A 20,891-nucleotide genomic window follows, 5' to 3' on the forward strand; every position below is an offset into this window, starting at 1 on the left:
GGGGAGATGTTTAGTTTCTCTCTTGTTGAAGATGGTAATTTCCTGGCACTTGTGTGGTGTAAACTTTACTTGTTACTTATCAGCCCAGCCTTTATGTTGTCCAAGTCTTGCTGTCTATTGACTCAGATTGCCTCAGTGTCTGAGGAGTTAAAAATGGTGCTCAAAATTGTGCGGTCATCTGTGAACATTCCCGCTTCCTACCTTATGATGGAAGGAGGTCATTGATGAAGCAGCTGAAGATGGTTGGGCTTAGGACACAACCCTAAGGAACTCCTGCAGTGATGTCCTGGGACTGAGATGATTGGTCTCCAACAACCATAATCATCTTCATTTGTGCCAGATATAACTCCCAACAGTGGACAGTTCCTCTGATTACCTTTGACTTCATTTTTCCTGTGCTCCTTGGTGCCAGACACAGTCAAATGTTGCCTTGATATCAAGGGTGGTCACCTTTACATCTCCTCTGGAATTTAGTTCTTTATCAATGTTCAGATCAAGGCTGTATTGTGGTCAGGAGCCAAGTGGCCCCAACAACATTCTGGCAATAGTACTGAAGACTTGTTCTCCAGAACTAGCCATGCCCCTAGCCAAGTGCAGCTGAAACACTGCCATCTACTGAGCATCAGTGCATAGGTTATTGCTGTGTAGGTGCTGCTTGATTGCACTGTCGAAGGCACTTTCCAACACTTCGCTGATGATCAAGAGGAGGTTGATGGGACAGTAATTGACCAGATTGGATTTATCCTGCATTTTTGGACAGAACGTACCTCGGCAATTCTCCAAATTGCCAGGTAGATGCCAGTGTTGTATCTGTGCTTGAACACCTTGACAAGGGGCATGGCTACTTCTGGAGCACAAGTCTTCAATACTACTGCCAGAATGTTGTCAGGGTCTATAGCCTTTACAGTATTCAGTGCCTTCAGTTGTTTCATGCCATCTTAATATCTTAAGTTGATTTCTTAATGAATGGAATTGGCTGAAGACTGGCATCTATGATGCTGGGATAACTCGGCACTTTGACAGACCATGACTGCAAATACTTCACAGAATCGCAGAATTCTTGCAGCACAAAAGGAGGCCAGTCGGTCTCCAAATGAGCAATTCACTTAGTATCATTACCCATCTTCTCCCTGTACTCTGCACACTCCTCCTTTTCAGATAACTATCTGATTCCCTTTTGAATACTTCAATTGAACCTGCCTGAAAATGAAAAATGAAAATGTTTTTCCTCACGTCATCTTTGCTTCTTTTGTCACTACCGTAACTCTGTTCCCTCTCATTCTTGATCCTTTCAGAAGTGGGAACAGTTTTTTCCTGTTAACTCTCTCCAGACTCTTCATGATTTTGAATACCTCTATCAAATCTCCCTCACCTCTTCTCCAATGTCTTTTCCACTGATGTTTTGGCCTCCCCCATCATTGAGCATGGGAATATTTGTGGAGCTCTTCCTCCAGTTAATTTTTTAATTGTCCACCATTGTTCACGACTGGATGTGGCAGGATTTTAGAGCTTTGATGTGATTCATTGGCTGTGGGAATTTAGTACTCTCTACTGACTGCTGCTTGTGCTGTTTGGCACAAAAGTAGTCCTGTGTTGTAGCTCCACCAGTTTGTCACCTCAATTTTAGACGTGCCTGCTGCTGCTCCTGGCATGCTCTCCTACACTCTTCATTGAACCAGGGTTGATTCCTCCTTGACTTGATGATAATGTCAGGCTGAGGGATATGTCAGGCCATGATGTTATACAAGGTTTTGTCTGATTATGCTCCTGTGGAGCATCTGCTCACGATGTTAAAGGCACTGTATAAATGCAAACTGTTGTTATTATCCACACCTGATTTGGCCAGTCACATGTCAATGTGGATAATTCTTAACTATACTTTGAGGTAGCCTATTAAGCCATACATTTGTATGAGAAAATCTAGAGATGGTCAGTAAATGTCAGTCTTGCCATTGACACCTGCAGCCCAAATGAATGATTTTTTAAAACATCAATACTGCAATGCCACAATTTAAACCATCTCTCTTTCTGATTCAGGCCTGTCGGTATGGACATGTGCAACATCTGGAACATCTGCTGTTTTACGGAGCAGACATGAGCACGCAGAATGCCTCAGGGAACACCGCTCTGCACATCTGTGCACTCTACAATCAGGTCAGTAGAGGAGGGGGAAGGAAAAGTGGCAAGGTGAGGGGAGTGGAGATTCATTGGGGGCTGGGGGGAAATTACTTATGTGGGGAAATAAATATATGTGCTGAATGGTGAGGGTTGGAGGCCTGCTACCCAGATTTCTCATCATGTTTTGCCCATGTCAGTGGAATTGAACCTCAGTGAGGTACAACATGTCAAGCCTCCTGGTGCTCCCTGTGACTCTTCATTTATTGTCATCATCATCTGCCTCTGCTTAACTTTACTCACCATCAATATTGTTCGTCAATACTTAGGATTTATAGTTGGAGGATCAAATTTGGGTTATATGCCTATAGGCATGAAACACATATTTTTTGTGATACCTGACCGAAACTGAGAGTTCGTTTGTAGTTTAGAAACTCGTTTTCTATCTTTAATTTGCTGGTTTTAAAACCTCAACTCTGGGCCAGGTAGTTTGAAGAAGGAAGAAGACATTTGCAGAATGTTTGTTTTTGATGTCAGTGGCAGAAGTAGGGCCAGAAAGTTCCAGGTCTGATTTGTGCTGTAATCATTTATTCTAGTGGGAGTGCAGTATGGGAGGGGAATCAGGAGAGAATTAGTAGTAGGGGAATTACAACTGACCTCAGTCCCCATGAGTTATGAAGAAAGCAAATTAGTCAGTTGTGCCTGTTGCTTTTGGACAGGCAGTGAGTGACTCCTGCTGGAAAGTGTGATACATTCAGTTGGGGCAAGCTTGGGTTGGGATGCAGTACCCTCCACAGCTGAATGTCTTGCTGGCCCTTGCAATGCTAGCATGCCTGGGATACCCTACACCAAAGGAACCTGCAACCCATCAAGGATCAGCAGGCTGAAAACATGGGTCAATGAAACAGAAGTTGAAGAGAAGACTAGTGCCCAGCATCATTTTGGATTTGCATCAGAATCTTTCCCCTATTCTTATAACGCAGAAGAGAAGCACTTGTATTCTTGCACTGATCTTCATTGTTACTCAAGGACACAATTTTAGATAAGGGGTGAGCGTCAGGGAATTATTGATTGAAATTGGTTGTGGAATCCCAAGTGACAAGCTGTTCACAGTGGCAGTCTGTTCCCTGATGGTATCTGACAGGCAGCCTCGGGTCCCAGTTTAGATAAAGCTGCTTCTCTGGTGCAATTCAAATTGTGCTCTGTCGTCACGCTGTGACTTTCTATGCTGATTGCTGAATTGCTGCAGTGATTATCACCATATACGTGACAGCCTTTGGAGAAATGAAATTGTCCTTCACTTGCAACTAATACAGAATCACAAAACACAGTTGCCTAATAGAGGACCATCAAACTCCGACAGGACAGGAAGACCTTTGTTGAAATGGTGTTTATTTTTAACCCCTTATCTTCAACTATTCCTGTTTCTGTTTTATCCATTCTCCTTTGGTCAGTGCTCCTTTTAACCCTCCTCTCTTGTTCTTTCTGAGTTCCAAACTCCTATGTTAACCACTCTTCCTCCTGGTTGATGAACCTCAGAGTGCGTCAATGTGTACTTGACAACACTTTTTGAGGTTTCTTTGAGCTAATTGTTGTAATAATTCTGGTTCACCAATTAGGAAAATAACAATTGCAACATTTATTTACATATCACTATAATAGAGGCTTGCAGCCTCATGGCTACCAGTCAGCTTCTGTGAAAGTTCTAGAACAGAAACACGAGCTCACCAGCATGATCCCCCATCCTGCTCCAAAATTGGTTCCCCAGGTCATGTGACCCTTACTCTGTAACTGGATCCACATCTCTCCCCATCTAAGTTCTTTTATACAAATGTCAATATTCAATTTACACGTCCAAGATAATTTAATATTTAGTACATCAATTATAAATTAAGTTTTTCTGGAGGTTACCGAATCCTTGTGGAGTGGCATAACTCCTCTGTCTGGGCATTTCCACGATATTGTTATCAGTCAAAACTACAATGACGGGTGCCTCTTCAGGCATAGGCAGTTCAGTTTAATCTTTTTTATGGAGATGTCGATTGTGCCTGCCACATGATGACCAAATTCTTCAGTGTTTGGATAGTCAACAAATTCCCAGATGGCACTTTGGTAGCTGATGGCAGTACTGGTTGCTGGGGCAACTCTTGCTCTCTTAAATAGTGTTCCCAGGTTATCCTTCCTCTATGTCCACTTGATAAGACAGGGGTCTAGTTTAGAGACAACGGCTCCAGGGACTTAACTCAACCTGCTTCCAAAATTCTTCAATACACGTCTTCATCCATTGAAAATCACTGTGTTGACTGAAATTAATCCCAGTTTATCAATATGGACTCATGCCCATGGCAGGCCAGACCACTTCCAAGAGTGCAGTGGGGCTGCAGCAGGCAATGTTTATTGCAGTTGGCACTGTTCACAGTACTTGACTATGTTCTCAAAGTCAGCATCAATGCTAGGTCACTAGGCATAACTCCTGGAAAGCATCTTCATCTTCGACATACCCAGATGGCCACTGTGTAATTTGGCTAGGAGCCTACCTGGTACGGGGATGACTATTCAGGCTCCCCAAAGTATGATGCCATCTTTGCAATTTAATTCATTCTTTCATGGATAATATGGTTTCATCTGTTCAGAAACTGGCTCGCTGTTGTCACTTTGGACAACAGCAGATCCCTTCTGGTCCAATATTTGATTTGCTGTGCTGAAACTGGCAACGTGTCCAAGAAATTCAACACCATAACCATTTCCTGCGGTACTGGGGGAGATGCCACAGTAAAGGTAAGCCACTAAGTGCATTCGCGTTTGCAATATATGTTCCAGACCAGAGCTTGAATGAATATTTGTAGGTGGACAGAATTAACACCCAAAGCTAAATTCTTGCTGATGCAATTGGCAGAATAGCCTTATCTTCTTTAAAATGACCCAAGAGTAGTTTGTGGTCCATATCAGTGGCAAAGTTCCTCCCGTACATGTATTGGTGAAACTTCTTTACCCCATATACTATTCACAAGCCTTTTTTTGCAGTCAGAGTAGCCTTTTTCGGTCTCTTGAGATGTCCCCTATCAGTCTTTCAGATCCATAGAACCATACTGCAACAACATCATATGGAGAGGATCACAAGTTAACATGAATTCCTTAGATGGGTCGAAATGCACTGATAAACTCGATTAGTATACTAATTGCTTCTCTCTGTTAAAATCTTCTCTCTGGGGTGTCTTCCAAAACCAATGCTGGTTCTTCTTTAGCAGCATGAGTAAAGGGGCCAATAACATCAACAAATTTGATTGAAAATGCTCACAGTAATTCACCATTCCTCAGAATGACTTGAGCTCAGATGTATTCCTGGGGTCAGTGCCTCTTTTATTCCTCTGACCTTGTTTTCCGGGAAAAAGTACCACCTGCAGTACCTTAGCGAGATTCTCCAGGTCTGGTGGCAAGAGAAATTGTCCTAACGGCAGACTCCTGAAGCAACTTTTCTACTCAGAGCTTGGCTGCGCCAGGAGACTCCCGAGAGGAAATTGGAAACACTTTAGTGACGTCCTTAAAGCATCCCTGAAGAGATTAAACATCTCCATGAACTCATGTGGGTTCCGGGCTTGTGACTGCCAAAAATGGAGAACATTTATTCAGGAAGGCACCAAACACACCGAGAAACACTTTTGGGAGCATGCACAAGCTAAGTCAAGATGTTTGAGCGAGTGCACAAACCTCCAAACACCATACCTGCCCTGCATGTGGTAGAGTTTGCAGGTTATCCATCGGACTATTGGCTGTCCCAAAACCATTGATTCGGACTAGAGGCAAGCCATCCTCAATGACAGCATGTCCGGGGCAGCATGGTGGCACAGTGGTTAGCACTTCTGCCTCATAGCGCCAGGGACCCGGGCTCAATTCTGGCCTCGGGTGGCTGTGTGGAGTTTGCACGGTCTCCCTGTGTTTCTGTGGGTTTCCTCTGGGTGCTCCGGTTTCCTCCCACAGTCCAAAGATATGTAGGTTAGGTGGATTGACCATACTAAATTGCTCCTTAGAGTCATGAGGATTAGCAGGATAAATACATAGGGTTATGGAGATAGAGCCTGGGTGGGGATTGTTGTCAATGCAGGCGCGATGGGCCGAATGGCCCCTTTCTACACTGTAGGGATTCTATGAATGCCATAAAAAGAATGCTTTAAAAGAAGGAATGTTTCGCAGCACTGGAGAATTTTGCTTGGGTGAAGGGAGGGCGGTTCTGAGAACCTGCTTGCCACATTGATAACTGCAATTAAGCTTTTTAAAGAGCTCTTTAAGGCATTGAAGTGCATTGAAGGCCATGTTCAGATTTTGGTCAGGCACATGAGCTATACACTGGGTCTGGAGCATGGAGGTGAATACATAGCAGGGAGCCAGATATGACTGATCCAAGGAATTAGGTTGGCCTCATGAAGGAAAGAACAGCTCAGAGGGAGACTTAGCCATGTCATTGGCACACCAATTGCATTGGGTCAGCACAGACTATGGAAGAGCAGTCAATAAGTGCTCAGGTAGCAGAGGAGTTTGTCACCCTGCTAACATTGCATGGGTATAAATGGGGGAGGGGTGGGGGGTTGGAAGATTGTTTCCAAACACCACTGGGAGGCCAGCTCAGCACAAGCAGCTGGCCATGGGAACGTGATTTTTGGATTCAATGGGGATGAGGATCAACATCTTCCTCAGGAAGGGAAGAATGGTGGGAAATAAATGGAGACCATATCCTCAGCATAAGATCCACTGCTGGTAGATGCTACCTTTCACTGATATGTAGCAAGAACATTCAGTGATGTGTTACCCATAGATTGAGAGGTAGGGGCTTTCAATGGAGTATCATGGGTAGTTTGGCGGGGGAGGGGGGGGTCCTTCACTAATATGTTACCCAAAGTTTTCAAAATACATTAAACTTTGAATTACCCATCAGTTTGTAGTAGAATAAAATGGGCTGTTACCTAAAGAAAATGATGGTGCGCTAACTACAGTTTGGAAAGTCTTTCAGTGAAGTGTTGCCAAAGTTTGGAAGGGACCTTGCAGATATATTACCCACAGTTTGAATGCAGCATTCAGTTATTTTCCCCCATTAATTTGCAGACACATTGGGATGTTAGCCACAGATGTTGAGACCTCCAGTGGAGTTTTACCTACAATTTGAAGTGAATTTCGTTGATGTATTACCCGCACATTCAATAATCCATTACCTATAGTTTGGAGAGGATTTTCAATGGAATATAATATATAGGCTGGAATTCTCCCAAAGAAAATTCTAAGTGTCGAATTCTCATGAAAACTGGAGTAAATCGCGTTGGTTTTTCAATGGGAGTTCAGAGAAGAATCTCCCACACCCTGTGTGCACCAATGTGAATCATGTTAGAAATCTGTAGGCGGAGCCTATCCTCGCTGGAGAGGCTGGCAGCATAGCACTGAGCAGGCCATTGCGCATGCACCGATCTGTCAGTGCCCCTGTCTGGCGGCCTCTCGATTGCTGGCCAGCCCCTTGACCCCTGCAACGCTGGCCCTCTGCGTCTCTCCACAGGCTGATCACTGGTCCCTCAAGCATGCCCCCCCACCCCCCCGCACCCTGATTTCCACCCCCCCATTCCCAGTCCCGAACCACCCCTCCATGCAATCCTGACCCCCCCCCTCCCCAAGAAGGCTGCCTGCCCTCCCCCATCCCATTGGCCAGCCCTGATCACAGGCCTCCCTGCCTCCTTCACCGATCCTCTCTGCAGAGTGGCAGCGGGACCCCGCATCCCCACTGATCATCCTCCCAGAGGCTCCACCCCCATCAGGCCCTGTCCCCATTAGGCTCCACTCCCTTGGCCATACCTGGCTGGCACTGCCAAGGTGCCAATGCCCAGGGAGAAACCCCCAGCATCCGACCATTTGGGGGGCCCCAATTGCCCCCCCCCCAAAAGTGGAGAGCTACTGTGATCACCGCAGGAGTGAAATACTCCTGGCAGAGGGTGAAAGGCTAGGGGGCCCAGAGACTTCATTCCCGGGCCTGCTAATTATATTTCAATCAGATTTGCATGCTTGTTTGGGTGTATAATGCGGCTCCGTGCCTATTTCCAGCGTGGAGCTGATGCCACCGGATATCTGGCAGTGGGAGACACTATAGGGCAGGACATCCAGTGCGGAACCTGCAGATTGGGCGCTGCCTAAATCTCCCGACCTGCTGCGCTAAAAAATCAGTGCAGCAGGATGGGAGAATCGCCCCCATAGTTTCCAGTAAACGTTCAATGGGATGTTACTCAATGATTAGAATGGACTTTCAATAGCATCTTACTCTTTTTTTATTCATTCATGGGATTTGGGCATCACTGGCAAGTCCAACATTTATTGTCCCTCATTAATTACCCTTGAGAAAGTGAGTTACTTTCGTAAACTGCTGCAAACCATGCGGTGATGGTACACCCACGTTTATAATAGTTAGTGTTCTAGGATTTTGACCCAATGACGACAAAAGAACACTGATCTATTTGCAAGTCAGAATAGTGTTTGATTTTGTGCAGAGCTTAGAAGTGCTGCCATTCTCATGCACTTTTGCCCTTGTCCATCCACATGGTGGAGGTCCCGGGTTTGGGAGAAGCTGCTGAAGAAGGCTTGGCGAATTGCCGTACTGTACCTTTAATATGTTACATACTGCAAACACAGTCCAGTGTTGCTGGAGGGAGCGAATTTTTAAGCCGGTGGATGGGATTCCAACCAAGTGGGTTGCTTTGTCCTGGATGTTGTTAAACCTCTTGAGTGTTGTTGGATCTGTACTCATGCAGGTAAGTGGAGAGTATTCCATCACACTTCTGACTTGTGCCTTGTAGATTGTGGACAGGCTTTGGGGAATTTAGGAGATGAGTCCCTTATTGCAGAATACCCAGCTCTGACCAGTTCTTGAGGCTACAGTATTTATGGTGACCTCCAGAATCTTGATGGTAGTGGATTTGATGTTGGTAATGTTAGTTAATGTCAAGGGAGGTGGTTAGTTTTACAGGTTTGGAGGGATTTTTCAAGAATGTATTTTTAGTTTGGCGAGGATTTGCAATGATTGTCAACCAATGCTTTTGGGGGTTTTCAATTTGGTATTACTCAACGATTAGGGTGATTTTCAATGGTGGTTGAAGATTACTTTCATGCGGTGGTACTCATAGTTTGGAGGGGACTTTCAATGGTATGATGAGTCTTGAGTATTCAGGAGATTTGAATCAACAGATGAACTCTTTGTTCAGAGGAATGACATATGACATTCATTGTTATTCATCTATTCAGTGGCTGTGTGACTTTACTATTGTAATGTTGATTACACACTCACAGCCATTGATCGAGTGATTTAGGTTCATAGTCCTGATGACTGTAGTCAGGACCTTTGTGGTTTTGACCTGTGGACTCTGGTTGCGCCAGATTTGGTTGTTTGCACTATTACACGGCAGGGTAATGTGGATAACAAAAGCAACAGCAAAACACATTGGTGAGCTAAATCCAGAATCTGCTAGTTTCTCATAGAATAATGAGGTGCCAAAAGTAATTGCTTCTTAAACTCTCTTTACTTAATCATTCTTTTAAACCAATACCATCTGCAGCAAGATATAAGTGGTGACTTTCGAAGAATATTAACTGGGAGCTCATTAATGTCATTAAAACCTGGCAGCACTGCAGGGGTTTGGTTCTAGTGAAGATGAATCAGACTGTACAGGAGCTTCACAAGTCTTCTCAATAAAAACTGTCTCGTCAGTTAACGTAACCTTAGACAACTTAGAGGAAACATGGCATGAGAAATATATACATCAAAGCATTTGGAGAACGTAACAAGTTATTGATTGAAGCTAAAATTCTGGCCTGCTCTCTGGGATGAATAATAACTCAAGCTGCTAATAGCAACAACTCTAATGTGTACGCAATATTTCTTTATCACTCTCACTCCCTCCCTTCCTGCTTCCCTTTTAGAATCACAGACTCAGTTCCGGCACAAAAGGAGACTATTCAGCCCATTGAGATCATGAGACCAAAGAGCAATCCAGTCTGTCCCACTCATCTGTTCCATCCGCATAACCCTGGAAGTTTATTTCCTTCAAGTGCTCATCCAATTTCCTTTTGCTTGCTTCCACCACATTTGTGGACATTGAATTGCAGTTCGTTACAAATTGCTGCTAAAAAATGTTCTTCCCCACATTCCCCCTACATCACTTGCCCAAAATCCTAAATCTGTGTCCCTTACCCTTGTGCCCCAGCTAATGGGAATTTTTACTTGCTTACCTTATCTAGGTCTGTCATAATCTTATTATGTACCCCTCTTACCCAATCTCCCCTCAATCTCCTTTGCTCCAAGGACAACAACCCAGCTTTTCTAATGCCTTGTAACCAAAACACCACATCCCCGAAACCATTCTGGTAAATCTCCTCTGTGTCCCCCTCAAGTACCGTCACATCTTTCCAAAAGTGTTTTAATGAGAACTGAACGCAATGCTCGAGTTGGGACCTAATCAGAACTTTGTAAAGTTTCAGCATAATTTCCCTGCTTTTGCACTCAGTGCCTCTATTTATGAAGCCCAAGATGCCATATGCTTTGCGAACCACACTATTAATATGTCCTGCCACCTTTGAAGATTGATGCAAATGCACCCTCACATTTATCACCTCCAATCCTGTGGTATCTCCCTCATCATCCAAGAAGCCTTGTTTTTGGCTTCCTTACTTTTTAACCTTTCTGGAATTAACCCAGCTTGCGTAAGGAGTATCTCTCCTTAAACATCACAATCTTAGTACTACTCTGGTTAGCATATGCCACTAGGAATAATGCAGAGATAACTACTCTCAACACTGTACTTTTTAACTTCCTGCCTAGCTGCTGAAAATTGGACCTTAGGACCTCAATAACTGCCCTCTTTATTGTTGTTAACCAAGTGGACCACAGCTACTGGCTCACTCGCGTCCCTCAGAAGAATATTGAGCTGATGAGTGGTAAATAGCATTCATGCCACCAAAGTGCCAGACAATAGTCATATCTAACAGGAGAGAACTACTTCCCCTTGACATTCAATGACATTACCATCACTGATTCATCTACTATCAACATCCTGGGGATTATCATTGACAAGAAAGAAGAGCCATTTTGTCAAGGTTTTTCTACTTAAGCTCATCAGACAATTCACAAGAATACCAATGGAGGGGAAAACAACGAATATATAGTGTTGCCAACCAAGTTGCCAACCAATCAGCACTCTCTAAATTTGTTGGTTTCTGTTACATTGGTATTTTTGTGAATTGTCCTGTTGAATGCAAGACAAAAAACTTTCACAAAGTTGCTCTTTTCCAGCAATATTTAAGTTTTATACAACCAAATCACTAAACCAGTCATATAAATACTGTGACTACAAGAACAGGTCAGAGGCAGGGAATTCAGCAGCAAGAAACTCACCTCCTGGCTCACCAAAGCCTGTCCACCATCTTCAGGCACATACCAGTAGTGAAGTGAACTTGCATGGATGAGTGCAACTTCAATAACATTCAAAAAGCTCGACACCATCCAGGACAAAGTAGCCGGCTTGTTTGGCACTCCATCCATCATCTTAAACATTCACTCCCTCTAATACCGATGCACAGTGAAGCAAAGTATACGATCTACAGGATGCACTGCAGCAACTCACCAAGGCTCCTTTTACAGCACCTTCCAAACTCATGACCTCTACCACCTTGAAGGACAAGGACAGCAGATTCATGGGATCACCACAACTTGTAAATTCCCCTCCAAGTCACGCACCATTCTAACTTGGAACTACATCATCATTCCTTCACTATCACTGGATCAAACTGCTGTAACTCACTACCTAGTAGCACTGTGGGTGAACCTACACTGCCTGGACTGCAGTGGTTCAAGAGGCAGCTCACCACCACTTTCTCAAAAACAATTAGGGATGGGCAACAAATTCTGGCCTCACCAGCAATGATCAAAACCTGTGAAAATGGTGTACAGTCAAGAGGGAGAAGTGCTGGGTGTCCTTAATATTGACTTCGGAACACCATGAAGTCTCATGGCATCAGATCATACAGGGGCAAGGCAACCTGCTGCTGATTACCGGTATGTGGAGGACACAGAAAGTCTGCAGAGAGATTTGGATAGGCTGAGCGAGTGGGCGAGGATCTGGCAGATGGAATATAACGTTAGCAAATGTGAGGTTATCCATTTTGGAAGAAATAATAGTAAATTGGAATATTATTTAAATGGAGAAAAATTACATCGTGCGACTGTGCAGAGGGACCTGGGGGTCCTTGTGCACGAATCGCAAAAACTCAGTCTGCAGGTGCAGCAGGTGATCAAGAAGGCGAATGGAATGTTGGCCTTTATCGCGAGGGGGATAGAATATAAAAGCAGGGAGGTCTTGCTGCAACTGTACAAGGCACTGGTGAGGCCGCAACTGGAGTACTGTGTGCAGTTTTGGTCCCCTTATTTGCGAAAGGATATATTGGCCTTGGAGGGAGTGCAGAGAAGGTTCACCAGGTTGATACCGGAGATGAGGGGTGTAGCTTATGAGGAGAGATTAAACAGATTGGGTCTGTACTCGTTGGAGTTTAGAAGGATGAGGGGTGATCTTATAGAGACATATAAGATAATGAAGGGGCTGGATAGGGTAGAGGTGGAGAGATTCTTTCCACTTAGAAGGGAAACCAGAACTAGAGGGCACAGCCTCAAAATAAGGGGGGGCCGGTTCAGAACAGAGTTGAGGGGGAACTTCTTCTCTCAGAGGGTAGTGAATCTCTGGAATTCTCTGCCCATTGAAGTGGTGGAGGCTTCCTCGTTGAATATGTTTAAATCACGGGTAGATAGTTTTCTGATCGATAAGGGAATTAGGGGTTATGGGGAGCAGGCGGGTAAGTGGAACTGATTCGCTTCAGATCAGCCATGATCTTGTTGAATGGCGGGGCAGGCTCGAAGGGCCAGATAGCCTACTCCTGCTCCTATTTCTTATGTTCTTATGTCTCCATGCTGATATCACTTGGAGGGAGCACTGAGAGTGGCAGGGACACAGAGGGTGGGCTTTTCCGGCCATGCTCGGCTCAAGACCGGAAAATCCCACCCGAGGTCAACAGACCTATGCATGGTCCTGTCCCGCCCGCTACGATTCCCATGGCAGGTGGGACAGGAAAATTCTGCCCAGAGTGCACTCAGGGTAGAGGACTTCAATACCCAAAGCCAGGCTTGGAAGCACCACTATGGACAGCGCTGGGTGGGTCCTAAGGGACATAGCTGCTAGACTGGGTCTGCAGCAAATAGTGAGGGAGTCAACAAGGGAGAAAAACATGCTTGACCTCATCCTCACCAACCTGTCCATGACAATATCAGTAGAAGTGACCACCGCACAGTCCCTCTGGAGAGGAAGTCCCGTCTTCGCATTGAGCATACCCTCCATCGTGTTATGTGGCATTAGCTAAATGAGATAGACTTTGAGCAGATCTAGCAACTCAGACTGGGTATCCATGAAATGCTGTGGGCCATCAATAGAAGCAGATATATATTCAACAACAATCTAAACGCATGGCTCAGTATATCTCCCACTTTACATTACCATCAAGTCAGGGGATCAACTCTGGTTCAATGAAGAATTCAGGAGGGCATGCAAGGCACACTAGGCATACTTGAAAATGAAGTGTGAAGCTACAACAGGACAACTTGCATGCCAAACAATGGAAACAGCAAGTGATAGACAGTGATAGAGCTAATCGATCCCACAAACAATGGATCAGATTGATGCTCTACAGTCCTGCCACATCCAGCTGTGAATGGTTGTGGGCAATTAAACAACCAAATTGAGGAGAAGGCTCCACAAATATCCCCATCCTCAGTGATGGAGGAGTCAGCACATCAGTGCAAAAGACAAGGCTGAAGAATTTGCAATCCTCCTCAGCCAGAGGTGCTGAGTGGATAATTCATCTCAGCCTCCTGCTGACGTCCTCAGCATCTCAGATTCGTATTCAGCAATTAGATTCACACCACATGATATCAAGAAATGGCTGAAGGCACTGAATAGTGCAAAGACAATGGGCCCTAACAACATTTGGCAATAGTACTGAAGACTTGTGCTACAGAACTTGCTGCACCCCTAGCTAAGATGCTCTAGTACAGCTACAACACTGGCATCTACCTGGCAATGTGGAAAATTGCTCAGGTGTTGTGTTGTACACAAAAGACAGGACATATCCAATATGATCAATTATCACCCCATCTTGATTATCAATAAAATGATGGAAGGGGTCATGAACAGCACTATTAAGCGACACTTACTCAGCAATAGCCTTCATACTGACACTCAGTTTGTGTTCCGCAAGGCTGATTCAACTCTTGATTTCATTATAGCCTTGGTTCAAACATGGACAAAAGAGCTGAACTCCAGAGGTGAGGTGAAAGTGATTGTCCTTTACATCAAGGCAGATTTGACTCAGTGTGACATCCGGGAGCCCTAGCAAAACTGGAGTCAGGTGGAAAACTCTCTGCTGGCTAAAGTCTTACTTAGCTCAAAGGAGGCTGGTTATGATTCTTGGAGATCAGTTATCTCAGTCTTGGGACAGGAGTTCCTCAGGATAGTGTTCTAAGTGCAACCATCTTCGGGTGCTTCGTCAATGACCTTCCCTCCATCATGAGTTCACAAGCTGATGACTGCACAATGTCCATTCACAACTTCTCAGACACTAAAGCAGTCCATGTCCATATGCAGCAAGGCTTGGGCTCATCAGTGGTAAGGAACAAAGAAATTTACAGCACAGGAACAGACCCTTCGGCCCTCCAAGCCTGCACTGACCTTGCTGCCTGACTGAACCAAAAACCCCGACCTTACGGGGACCGTATCCCTCTATTCCCATCCTATTCATGTATTTGTCAAAACGCCCCTTAAAAGTTATTATCGTATCTGCTTCCACTACCTCCCCCAGCAGCGAGTTCTAGGCACCCATCACCCTCTGTGTAAAAAAACTTGCCTCGTACATCTCCTTTAAACCTTGCCCCTCGCACCTTAAACCTATGCCCCCTAGTAATTGACACTACCATCCTGAGTAAAAGCTTCTGACTATCCACTCTGTCCATGCCCCTCATACTCTTGTAGACTTCTATCAGATCACCCCTCAACTTCCGTCATTCCAGTGAGAACAAACCAAGTTTCTCCAACCTCTCCTCGTAGCTAATGCCCTCCACACCGGGCAATATCCTGGTAAATCTTTTCTGTACCCTCTCCAAAGTCTCTACACCCTTCTGGTAGTGTGGTAACCAGAATTGAACACTGTATTCCAAGTGCGGCCTAACTAACATTCTATAAAGCTGGAACATGACTTGCCAATTTTAAAATTCAGTGCCCCGGCTGATGAAGGCAAGCATGCCATATGCCTTCTTGACTACCTTCTCCACTTGCGTTACCACTTTCAGTGACCTGTGTACCAGTACACCCAGATCCCTCTGCCTATCATTCAGAAATGCACACTTCCACCTCTACCCTCTGTCTTCTATGACCGAGCCATTCTGTATCTATCTTGCCAGCTGACCTCTGATCCCGTGCGACTTCACCTTCTGTACCAGTCTGCCATGAGGGATCTTGTCAAAGGCCTTACTGAAGTCCATGTAGACAACATCCACTGCCCTACCCTCATCAATCATCTTCGTCACTTCCTCGAAAAACTCCATCAAGTTAGTGAGATATGACCTCCCCTTCACAAAACCATGTTGCCTCTTGCTAATACGTCCATTTATTGCCAAGTGGGAGTAAATCCTGTCCTGAAGAATCCTCTCCAATAATTTAGTTCCCACTGACATAAGGCGCACTGGCCTGTAGTTACGTGGATTATCCTTGCTACCCTTCTTAAGCAAAGGAACAACATTGGCTATTCTCCAATCTTTTGGGACCCCCCTTATAGCCAGTGAGAATACAAACATTTCTCTCAAGGCCCCAGCAAGTTCCTCCCTTGTCTCTCTCAGTATTCCGGGGTATATCCCATCAGGCCCTGGGGACTTGTCTACCTTAATGTTTCTCAAGAACCCCAAAACCACCTCCATTTTGATCTCAACATGACCCAGACTATCTACACACTCTTCCCCAGACTCATCATCCACCAAGTCCTTCTCTTTGGTGAATACTGGGGCAAAGTACTCATTTAATACCTAACATATGAGACACAGGTACCAGGCAGTAACCACCTTCAACATGAAGAAATCTAACCCTCCATCATAAGAATCATATCCTTGACATTCAATGGCATTATGATCACTAATTCCCCACCACCAACATCCTGCAGTGTTACCATTAACCAGAAACTGAACCGCACCAGCCATATAATTACAGAGGCCAAAAAGCAGGTCAGAATTCTGCAGCAAGTAACTCACCTGCTGTCTCCCCAAAGTCTGTCCAGCATCTATAAGGAATCTGATGAAAAACTCTCCACTTGCCTGGATGAGTGCAGCTCTAACAACACTCATGAAGCTCGACACCATCTGGACAAAGCAGTCCATTTGATTGGTACCCCATCCACCACCTTAAACATTCACTCCCTTCACCACTGACGAGCAATGGTGGCAGTATGTACTATTTACAAGATGCACTACAGCAATTAACCTTGGACAGCACCTTCCAAACACACGACATTTACCACCTTGATGGACGAGAAGATATCTGGGAATACTATCACCTGCTTTCCCCACCAAATCACAAACCATCCTGACTTGGAAATATGTCGCCATTCCTTCACTGTTGCTGGGTCAAAAGCTTGGAAGTCCCTCTCAAACAACACTGTGGATGTACTCTCAATGGCCTGCAGTGGTTCAAGAAGACAGCTCACCACCACCTTCTCAAATGTAATTAGGGATGGGCAATACATGCTGGTCTAGTCAGTGATGCCCACACCCCATGAAAGAATACATTTTAACAAATGCAGGTACTCTGAGGTGAAAGATAATGAGCAGACCCACTGTACCCTAATGTTTGAGCTCACATCTGATTTTATGTTGTTGAGCTGTCCACATATCACTTCATTGCTAATTCTTGCCCACAGACCTCCTGTAATACTACTCGATCACTGGTCTGTTCTGTAAAGACAAGAAGCAGACTACAGCTTGATGGATAAGCCTGGAATTTTCCCTTGTTAATTCTGTCCTGTATAGTCAGCATTTATAGTCCTTTGGTCTTTGACAGGACATAGATTATTTTTAGTCTCCAAGCTCTCTTTGGACGTGGCATGAAGTCAAGGCCTAGTCTGACCCTTCTGCTTGCTGCATTTGAGTCAAAAAAAATCTCATAGCATTATTTGAAATTGAGCAGGAGGCCCTTACCTGCATTACAGTATCATTCCTGCTATTCATGATATTGAGGAGACTTTGAAGCACTTCAGTCCTGATATTCATGGGGATGCATGTTTAACGACTAGGAAATCCAGAAGTGTTAAAGAATAAGAAAGACTTGTATTTATACAGTGCCTGTTACAACCGTAGGAAGTTCCAGCCAATTCACACACTTAGCTCCCGCAGACAGCAATATGAATAATAACCGTATGTTTAGTTTTTGTAATGTTGACTGAGGAATAAATATTGGCCAGGATACCAAGAATAATTCTCCTACTGTTCTTCAAGATAATATCATGGGATCTTTTGCAACTGCCTGGGTTTGAAGTCATATTGAAGTGAGACCACCTTCTCTGACAGTACAACATTCCCTTAGTACTGCACTAAACTGTCAGCCTAGATTTTTATGTTCATGTCCTGAAGTGGGGCTTGAGCCCACAACCTTCAACCTCAGAGGCAAGAGTGGTAGCTGCTGAGTCATGATTGACATAGGTTTCTCTCAGGCCTTGCCTTTACCTTTATGAAATTTGTTTCTCAGCTGCAGCCAGCCAAATTGAAAGGTTGGATGATTGATGGTCAGGTAGGCCTGCGGCACCAGGCAACAGCTGAGAATCATAGAATAGCGAGTGGTGGGGGCGGTTGGAAATGTGGAGAACATTGCACGATATGCTTTTGATTTGATTAAATTTATTATTATCACATATATTGGGATACAATGAAAAGTATTGTTTCTTGCACGCTATACGGGCAAAACATACCGTTCATAGAATATCTAGGAGAGAAGGAAAGGACAGGGTGCAGAATATAGAGTTACAGTCATAACTAGGATGCAGAGAAAGATCAGCTTAATATAATCAAAGGAGAAAATGCTAGAAAATCTCAGCAGGTCTGGCAGCAAAGCTGCTTTGACAAAGGGTCAAGCTGTTTTCTCTGCTTACAGATGCTGCCAGACCTGCTGACATTTTCCAGCATTTTCTCTTTTAGCTTCAGATTCCAGCATCCGCAGTAATTTGTTTTAATCAGCTTAATATATGATAGGACCGTTCAAAAGTCAATGACAGCAAGGAGGAAGCTGTTCTTGAGTCTGTTGGTACATGTTTTTAGTCTTTTGTATCTTTTTCCTGACGGAAGAAGGTGGAAAAGCCAATGCCCGGGGTGCGTGGGGTCCTTGTTTATGCTGGCTGCTTTCCTGAAGCAGTGGGAAGCATAGACAAAGTCAATGGGCGGGAGACTGGCTTGAGTGATGGACTGGGCTATATTCACAACCTTTGTAGTTTTTTGCGGTCTTGGTCCGAGCAGGAGCCATACCAAGCTGTGATACAATTGGAGAGGATGATTTCTATGGTGCATCTGTAAACGTTGATGAGAGTCATAGCGGACATGCCGAATTTCCTCAACATTCTGAGAAAGTCGAGGCATTAGTGGGCTTTCTTAACTATTGCGTCGGCATGGAGGGACCCGGAAAGGTTGTTGGTGATCTAAACACCTAGAAACTTTAAGCTTGCAACCATCATCACTTCATCACTGTCGATGCAGACAGGGGCATGTGATTGTCGGGGGTTGCTGACTGTAGTAGTGCTTTTGACATCAATTACTGACTGGCCAGTTCTAATTTTAAGGTTATATATTAATTAATGATGAAATCAGTGGCAGATCACTAGTCGTGGAATCAGTGGCTGATCAATAATTGGTGATTAAGCTAGTGGCAGATCAACAGTTAGTGATGAATTCATTGTTAGATTAAGTGTGTGCTGGGATCAGTGCAGATCACTGATGAAATCAGTGCAGATCACTGAAGTGTGATGGAGTCAGTGACAGTTCGGAATGTTTTGATTGTTCAATGCTATCTTTCTCTTTGTGGGTACTGGTTGGGAAGAGAATATGAGCTGTGATTTGGTGTAGGAAATTTTGAAATCATTTTTGGGAGGAGGGCAATTTGAGGGAAATGGATTGTTTTAGAGTTTTTAAGACTTTGGAAAGAATGGGTTGGCATAGGATATGATGCAATGGCCTTGGAAGCTTATAGAAACCCGGGTGAGCTGGAAGTCAGAATGATTGGCATGGTCTTTTTGGGATGCAGCTGAAATCTGCCTTACACTGCATAGAAAATAAGTTACAGACCCACATTGTCGTAAATGTGACTGGGGACCAATCACAGCACCATTTTTTTTGTTTGTTCTTGGGACGTGAGTGTGACTGCCCATCACTAATTGCCCTCGAGAAGGTCGTTCTGAGCCTGGGGAGTTGGGCTGAGGGCGGGGGCGGTGGGAGGGGTAGGGGGGATTGGAATGTGGAGGAGAGAATGATTCATTTCCAACCAGAACACACAAAAAGAGGATGGACTCTCAGGTGAAAGATTAAATATTCAGGCTGACGTAGCAGGAACTGCACCCGCTGTTCAATGTGACATTGGAAACTAATTAATCAGACCTTAAGTTAAAACTACTTCAGTGCTGTGCTGTGGTAGAACAATACTTATATTTTGATTAGCTCAAGTGGAGAGAGGTGATTTTAATTACTGCATCATTGAATTCCATATTATAATGTGACATATCGGATTTGTTCATCCTTTTGCTATTACCCAGAATAAAAACAATGTCAGGCATCATACTCAGTTCATTAACAGCTTTGCCTTTTCTGTTGTCACTTTCTTCTGTCACTCATATTTTCTGTCTCAATTTCCTATGTCACCAGCACCCTGTCATTCTCTTTGTCACTCTGCCTTCCTCTTCTCTATTTACTTTAATCCCTCAGTAGTCATCCCCATCCATTGAACTCTGTCCTTGTCTGTTTGTCTTACACTTTCTCTGTCCACCTCTCTTCGTCTCTTTCTCCCACTAAGATATGTTTTCCCAATGATAAATTCACTCTTTGGGTATTAGGAAACCAAGTTCAGGTGAGAAGTTAAGAAATCAGTTTTTTAAAAATATTAAAGACCTGACTCCAAGATAAAATGATGAAGATTATGACAAAATTAATCCAAGCACAATCTTGAACGTGGTGAATGACTGGAAAACCAGTCAGACAAATTCAGATTGAGAGAGTTAGGTGTAAGAGTGAAGTGTAAACCTCACCTGTAAAACTAACCGCTTGAAAATTGCTTTGTTGCCATCTACTATTGTATTGTTCAAGGTTTTTCTAGCTAAACAAAAAAGAATAGTGAGGTTTGTTTAATTTAATGATTACTAAAGTAGCACAAGTTTCTTTGATGCTGGATCTTGTGCCCAGAGGATAAGCAATTTGTCTGTAATTTAAAACGAATGACTGCAATTCTTTTTTGCTTAATTTGAGAAGATCAAACTTGAAATTTGAACTAAGGTTTAAAGAGGAGCTAGAATATTTGAAAGCATTTTGCAACAGGAGAATGTCACCAAGCCCAATGAGCTCTTTTTGATATATCCCAACTCTACCTAGTCACTTTTTCATCATCATCATCTTTGACCCCATCACCCTATCTTCACTCCAT

The 20,891-nt window shown here is 44.1% G+C and overlaps 1 protein-coding gene across 1 annotated transcript in view; it reads left to right on the forward strand.

The window, feature by feature from the left end:
- The window catches only part of shank3a (SH3 and multiple ankyrin repeat domains 3a), an 832,189-nt gene that overhangs the window by 149,462 nt on the left and 661,836 nt on the right, over nt 1-20,891 (forward strand). The window contains exon 7 of the mRNA XM_078235726.1: nt 2,038-2,154. Coding sequence (XP_078091852.1) covers nt 2,038-2,154 — 117 coding nt within the window. The remainder of the gene's footprint in view (nt 1-2,037; nt 2,155-20,891) is intronic.

Source organism: Mustelus asterias, chromosome 19 (assembly GCF_964213995.1).
Source record: "Mustelus asterias chromosome 19, sMusAst1.hap1.1, whole genome shotgun sequence".
Taxonomy (NCBI): Eukaryota; Metazoa; Chordata; class Chondrichthyes; order Carcharhiniformes; family Triakidae; genus Mustelus; species Mustelus asterias.